General features: G+C 32.2%; 1 protein-coding gene across 1 annotated transcript; it reads left to right on the top strand.

Moving 5' to 3' along the window:
- The first annotated feature begins 6,119 nt into the window (after nucleotides 1-6,119).
- On the top strand, nucleotides 6,120-7,297 carry LOC129291739 (uncharacterized). Its single transcript, XM_054929257.1, has one exon. The coding sequence runs from the start codon at nucleotides 6,224-6,226 to the stop codon at nucleotides 6,911-6,913; it is 690 nt and encodes a 229-aa protein (XP_054785232.1). The 5' UTR covers nucleotides 6,120-6,223; the 3' UTR covers nucleotides 6,914-7,297.
- The last annotated feature ends 793 nt before the right edge of the window (nucleotides 7,298-8,090 follow it).

The raw sequence follows: 8,090 nt of genomic DNA, 5'->3' as shown, positions 1-8,090 counted from the left end.
TGTCTTGTTGCTTTTCGTTTCGCTAGTTTTTCTAAAATTGAGCTCAACTTCAGACCTCTGAAGTCTGAGTGTCTAATTTCATATCATTCAGCGGCGTTTAAGAAATCTCATCCAACTGTACGTCATAATGTCATATTTGCTCCTCAATAAGTAATTTTTTATCGTTTTTATCAACAAGTTGCATAATGTAATCAATGTATAGAATGTTTTTGAAATAGAGGATGGGTTCTCTATCAAAAAAAGAACTAATACATGGGCTCACCTCTGACCATGATGAATTTGCTTATAGAAGAAATAACCTTTTTTTCTCCTTACGCATTAAGAAAGACGTTTAAATCCAAGCATGTATGCCCTCACTCAAATCGAAACTGTTGGCGTTTCAATATGCTTGCTGCACTTGTTCAGAATCTGGCAGTTGGGAAAGTTCGAATAGTTCTCAGGTATCATGTTAGGAGGCTCTACGTTCTGGGTATGTTAATTTTCGTTTCTCCTAAGATTTTTTTTTTTTTTTGGGAACATAAGAGAGTGCATTAAGCCAATGAGGTCACAAGAGTGTTCATGCTATCAGATAGGACCTGTTCTTATTATCCAACATCTTTTGACAAAAAGGGATAGTTGATCAATAGCACAAGAACTCTCTACATAGTCTAAAGCATTCTGAGCAAGTAAATGAGCACAAAAATTTGTCTCCCTATACATAAAATTTAAAGACACTGCTCTAGAGTTAGTCAAACATTCCTTAGCTTGTTCAATCATATCTCTAAATGGATGTTGACTCACATAAGATCTAGTAAGAAGGTTAATTGCCTCAGCATAATCAGTGAACACATGGATTCCTTGTAGATCTAGATGGCAGCACATTTTAGCATCTTGAAATAAACCAATAATCGGTTTTGAAAAAGACGGGTTTCATTGGAATGATTGAGTTGATGGATACAACTGAACGTCAATCTTTTCTGATAATGAAGCAGTCGCTAATGTCTAGAAGGGCCACTCCAACGCACTGCCAACCAATTGCTTAAAATTCCGTGAGGTAACTCAACGTATACTGTTGTTTTTCTCCTGCCAGAAGAGTCTATTCTAATGTCAAGTTGAACTTTTGAAGCTAAAATCATTTGAGCTAACTTTCTAAAATGGTTGGTGTATCATAATTCTCGAGTATAATACACGTATAGGTTTTTTTGTTTTATCCATTATTTTTCCACAAAGTTGTAAACCAGAATACCTCTGGCTGATTGATTATCACATAACTGGATGAACCAGTGCAAGGATAAGATAATATGAAAATCCAGTGCCTCGTCCTGTATTGCTGAATTCTTCTGCTGGGAAAGGCATCAGGCTACCGTCGGCGATAGTCTAACTATTTAAAACTACTATGCTGTGATTCTTAAATATGCATGTAGATGTCAATTCTGTTTTAATTTCGGTGTTGGCATCGCAAGCATTCGCATGTTGACATGTGGGAACGTGGATCCAATCTTACGTTATGGTATACCTCCTTAAAAGAGCTTTCACTGGAGCACTTCCTACATTTCAATATGCCAGAACCACCACCCATCCATGTAAAATCCCGAACCAAAATGCTTCTCGATTGACTGTTTTCTAGATTCTTATTTTCCCTGACATAACCTATTTGTCAGTTTGTGTTCAAAATCCTTGTTTAATTATGAACCTAGTTAAGCATCTTTATTTTAAAACTCGAAAGAATTGAAGTACTCTTTTCAGTTTCTGTTGGAAAACACTTCTAACCACCTCGCTAAAAATAAGGAGAGACTATTAAGTTATTAATTCTATCTGAAAATATAATAAACGTTAATCTTATTCACATTTAAATAAAATATTTTTAAATTTATATTATATTCTCTTTCATAGTTAATGAATTTGAATATAAATAAAATTGAAAAAAATGTAATCACCTAGTGTCTTGATATACTAATGGATTTGAGTATCTTACAATAGAAATAGAAAGGAATACTGCGTTATTAATCATGTTTATCAATTGATAAAGGGATTTTTAAAATAAAAAAAAATTCGTTTGTTGTTATTGATGTAACCTAGTAAGTTTATAGACGCTTAGGTTAGCCGCGCCAGCGGAAGCTACGAGGCGTCGATTTCTCACCAGGAATACCTGTGATGGATCATCTGTGTCCATATCACTTCAGTGAAATTACAGCTTTTTTTAAAGTTAAATGAAATATAAATATGAAAATAATTTTAATTAATACGGAGAAATGGGACCTCTACCAACCAAACTGCTCAGCGGCCAGGATGTTAATTTGAAAGGGAAATGTACTGATTCCTAATCATATCCATTCCCTCAAATTTTTGCATTTCGCTCTCACAAATCTCTCTTCTGCGTCACAAGCAAATAGCTTTTCACATTTATTCAGTGAGGGCGACATCGGAGCATTGCGACATCGATGCCTCTTCTCATCTAAATCACATCCGTATTTATCACTCCCTCTTATTTATCAGTATATATAAGTTTCTCAAAGTTAAAATATACAAATTAAGAAATATAATCAATATAAAAAAATTTGACTCTATTTTAAAATATGTTCCTAAAATTTAATAACGCTGCTTTGAAGTTACTAGAATAATTAAGGATATAATATGGAAAATATTACTAAGGTCATGTTTGGTACATTAGAATTGGGTCCAAGAGAAATGGAATTGGAATTGGAATCATATTTTCAATTGTTTGGTATGCATGAATCCAATTCCTTATGGATTCCAATTCTACCAAAATACCTAGAATTCAATTTCATCTCCATCATGATGGAATTGCCACAATTCCATGGAATTGTCATAAGTACCCCACATACACACTCCATCATGATGGCTAAGTTTTTTATTTTTTTATAAGGGACATTTTGGTCTTTATTTATTTTAAATACATATATTTATTAATATTATATTCAGATTCCATCTTCATACCAAACTTACATTTATAACTCAATTCAATTCCGATTCCAATTCCGATTTCAATTCCAATTCCGATTCCGATTCCATCAAAAACTCTTCCATCATACCAAACGAGGCTTAATGATGCTTTAAATTTCTGAAGAAACATATAAAAAGACTTCTTTTTAATACAAGGACATGGTAAAAATACTATACAATTAGACCAAGATCAGGTCATATCAAAAGATATAATGCTTCTATAATTTATTAGGGTAACATCAAACAGAGTAATATCAAAATGTTTGCTAGAGGCCTTATGGGCCAGTCGGCCAAAAGATTAGCACAATAATTTACCTCTCTGTGGACGTGTTTTAGAGTGATCTCTTAACTCCTTATGATGAAATTTTTATTTTTTGATGATTTGTGAGAGAGGAATATAACAAAACATTTTGATTGGTTCATTCCCAACAAGGCATTTTCCTTTCCGAGCTGGTTACTTAAACGATAAATGGTACCGTGTCCTTTTCTAGTTATGGAGCTCCTCGGATTTTCAAATAAATATAGAAACCTAAAACACCACAGCATTTATAACTTGTATAATAAAAACATGTTATGTTTAATAATTATAAATATAAATTTATTCTATTATTGATGGTTATAGACAGAGAAAAAATAAGAAAAAAAATTATAAAACTAAATTTATCAAAAATAATAATAAATAAGATTTTATTTGATTTAATTGGTACTAATATTGCACGTTTTTATTGGATAAACCATGATGTTGTGTATCGGGTTTGTGTAAGAATTTCTCTTCAAAATATAAGATATTTTTGTTATTATACTTGTTTCAACATTATACTTCCCTATTTGTTATATTTTCTCTCTCTTTACAAGATGTTTCCCTAATAAAGTATATTAAATGAAAGATATTTTTAAAATTTTTGTTTTTATCTTTTAAAAAATAACATTGTAAAGTGTATTTAATAAATTTTATTGGCATATATAATTTTGACTAAAAATATCTTCTAAAATAAAATAAAAAGAACACTAATTAACTCGTAAATTGCAATGATGCTGTTTATATATCCACTCCGAAGCGTAAGGTAAGATCCAAAGTTTCTCGGAAATTTAATCAGACAAATTCCGGCATGTTTTGTTTAATAGTTGAACCAAAGATAGTAATAAGCGATTTAAAGCTGGTTTGAATTTACAACACATCCACGACATCAACAAGAAAAAAAAACACAAAATCTCTCAATCTCATGATTAGTATACAATTAATTTTATGAATAAATTAATTTATAAATATTCTTTATGATATATTACAATTTTGACTTGTTTAAGTCAAATTTTAACATTTTAAATTTATCTATTTATTATTCATGCAGGATTATAATAACTTTATAAAATATCAAGTATTAATTATTAAAATTTTAATATAACAGTGAAAGTGAGGAAAGGAGAGGAAGAGAGGGGGGATGAAAGAATCTCTCCTCTTATATGATTTGAGCTATAAGATGAATTATACCCCCTCATTTAAAAATATAAAAAAAATTAATTGAATCTCACTTTTTTAATAAAGTAATTAACTGTCTTTAAATTAATATAATATTTTTAAATTTATTCTTATTTAATAGGTATTTTACTTAAAAATAAATATAAAATAATTTATTTATTGAATATATTTTAAAAAATAAATTAATTACATCTTAAAATATTAAAAATATATTATATTTTTTAACATTCAACCCTAAAAAAATATTTATATTTTTTATGAAAATGAGTACATTTGAGTACAACATAATACGACAAGATGATATTATTTTTTTCACTAGGAGCATTGTTAATTCTACGATATCCAGAAAAAAAAAAAACACGTTCTTGACTTGATTTTAGAATAGATGATGTCAAAGGTTTTGCAAACTACAAATTAGAATATATTGTTAGAAAATTTTTTAATTTATTTCTTCTTCTTCTTCTTCTTTTTTTTTTTTTGCCATTCTTGAAATACTTTAAGCTGGAAATTTTTGTATTGGACGGTAACTGCAGCGCAAATATGCCCAGTGTACTAAGCGCAAATATGCTCAGTGTATGGATATAATAAATAATTACTGGTAAATACTATCACTTAATATTTTAATTTTAACATGTAAATATATCTATTGGAAAATGTATGGCTCTGTACAAGTTATACCTTTCCTGATCACTTTGTGATCTTAAATAGAAACTTTTTTTTTTTTTGTGCCAACTACCTTAAATTGAACTTGAAGGAAGTAAATAGCATCAATCATCATAATTTTTATTGATTATGTGAAAAATAATAATAATATCTCCTTAGTCTGCACCTTTTGCCATGCCATTGTACCCGCCTACATATCAAGAAAGTAATTTTCATCACTTAATGAGATTCAGTCCCAAAAAAGGAAAGTCCTCCCAAAAAATGAAGTTTTTGCTTTCAAGTATGAGTAATATTTTGATGAATAGAATTTAGGAAAAATGATAATATTTTTTTTTAATTATATAAATAATAATTTAATTTCTTAAAATATCATAATTCTATTAAAGTTCCTTAAGAGTTTTATATCATTAATAAATTTATATAAATAATCAAATTATCCTTGTAATAATATTAGAAATTTGACATATGAAGTTATAATTTACTATTACATTATTGTGAATATAATAAAAAAATTATGATTGTTTCAATAAAACTTATAATTATTACTTCTTATTTTCAATACTTGAAGCACTATAAAGAATTTGACTGTAAAGTTGTGATTGATTATTATGTTATTGTGAATATAAAAAAAGTTATAATTATTTAAATAAAATTTGTGATTCTTTTATTTTTAACAAGGATAATTTAATTATTTACATAAATTATATTAAGGATTAAATTATTATTTATATAATTTAAAAATATTTATTATCATTTTTCTTAGAGTTTATATATTTTGATTGATGTCTTTTATTTTAACTTAATAAAAAAAAATCAAACTCCAGAATGCACTGAGCGGCTCTTTCCACTTTTCCAGATAAAAAGCGGGCTTTTGCGAGTCGTTTTGTTAGCGTCTTACTTGATATCCAAGCAAGAAACAGTACTGAGTCCGAACACGTCATCATCCCCCGGGTTTCTCGATAAAGCATTATTTCCATTAATACCCCTGACCGCCTTTCCGTATTTACTAAACCATACATACCTAAAACCCCTATCTTTTCTCTGCACTCATTTATAAAACGCTCTTTCCCTGTTCCATTACCTCCGGTTTTCCTATGTCTCTGTCTTCGTTTGTCTTCCGACGGTGATTTCTCCTTCAAAATGTTGAAGGATAACGCCGGTGTATCCTTCTCTGTTGTCTTCTTGGACGGTGAAAACACGGTCAACATCGGCGAAATCATGGTGGACTCCTCTCTGAATTTCAAGAATTTTCAGTCGGATATTGGCCAAAAGATTGGCGTATCTCCGCACCAGTTATCCGTATATTTTGGCAGCCGAGAGAGTAACCGGAAAATTCCTATAACACGTAAGGTCAATTTCGCCGCGATAGCTCGTGAGAAGGGCGGATTCTTCTTCGTGAAGCGACGGCCCAGGAGGCATAAGACGCACAAAGAATCTCGAGATGAAGAACAACCGTGCAACAAGAAGATCCCTCCGGCGAATGTGAAGCTTCTGAGGCGAAACACAGGTATCGACTTCTACCCGGCTTTCCCCGGGTTCCAAACTCCGATTCTTGATCGGATCGGGTACGAAACTCGGGTGAGGAATTTACAGGTTGAAAAGGAGCGGTACCTGATGAATATGGGACTCGGTGGTTTGTGCCTGGGAAAGGAACCGAATGGCAGTGGCAACAGGAATGCGAGCGGCGGTGAATTGGTGTGCAAGGTATGTTCGGTAGGGAATGCATCAGGACGCGATGCGGGTTTCCATTGGTGCGTGCATGACGCAGTCACGGAAGGGTTTAGGTCTCCGGCGGGTCCGATTGCCCGACCCGTGAAGAACATCGGTTAGAGGGAGCGGGAGTGACGGATGCCCTGTGAATGGGCATAGGATAAGGATAACAGGGGAAGCGGAAACGTTAGTAACAGCATAGTTTTTGGGATTAATTAATGAGAATTAGATAATAACAGATTAAGGTTATGGAGTATATACGAATACCATTTATTTAGAGCTAGTATACAGACGATGATGCCCTCTAGTATATGAGAAAGGGTGTACTGGCTTTTTGGATATATTTGGGGAGTTCATGAAAGCGAGAGCCAGGGAGGCATATGGGCTGCTTTCCATGGCATTGTTATGTTGCATCTTACAAAACAAGATTGAGACTGCAACTTGAATGATTGAGACATTTGTAGGCCCTTTTCAGTTGCAACTTTGTGAATTGCTTTTGCACAATGTTGGGTTCCTCCTCCTTTTCTTCTTCTTCTTCTTTTTTTTTAACTGTCTTCATAATCTGTTTCTTCACTCTCTCGTGTTTCTTGTGTACGACGATTCACACCTTAGTTGGGGAGCTGTGCATAGCCCATGCCGTACCAACTGCTTTGATTCTCAGCAACATTTGGCAAGGAGGAAGTAAGGAACAAGTTGTTCAGGGGAATCAAAATCCTTGACCGTACCAACGTTGCGTGCCACTGTTAACAAAGCCCCATGTGCGGAGGGAGCAGGAAATTTATGAGAGGGGGAAAATGGAAAATTGAGTTTATGCAGTTATATAATTAAATCTTCTGCCGTTTAACTTCATTTTCCTTTTCAAGAACGAAAACACATCGAGAGAATGTCAACCTCGGGGTCAGTTGCAAGTTACTTGCAAATTCTTGGAATCTAATGTGGTCTAATGTAGGTTTTTGGAATTGGGCCGATTGCTAAATTCATTAGCAATTTGACCACAGTATTATGGAAAAAAAATTATTTATCAAAATGTTATATTTTTAAAAATATTTTTTAAATGTTATAAATTTGAAACTTGGTTTAAATCCCTGTAAGTTGCAAATTTCTTTTTTTAACATAAAAGGATAGAGTTTTATGCTTATAATTTTTTTTTTAAGAAAAAAATTGATGTAATAGACATGCCGGTTGCAGTTGGCAAGCCACTAACTATTTGAACTCCGTTGCCCTTCCGCCTTTTTTGTTGTTGTTGTTGTTGTGTGGTGCGTTTAAGGTGTACTAATTTTTAATCAAAATGTTTTGG

This window comes from Prosopis cineraria, unplaced genomic scaffold (assembly GCF_029017545.1).
Source record: "Prosopis cineraria cultivar Desert tree isolate PC_DT_omini unplaced genomic scaffold, ASM2901754v1 PC1, whole genome shotgun sequence".
Lineage (NCBI taxonomy): Eukaryota > Viridiplantae > Streptophyta > Magnoliopsida > Fabales > Fabaceae > Prosopis > Prosopis cineraria.
This window is presented reverse-complemented; position numbering and strand designations above follow the sequence as displayed.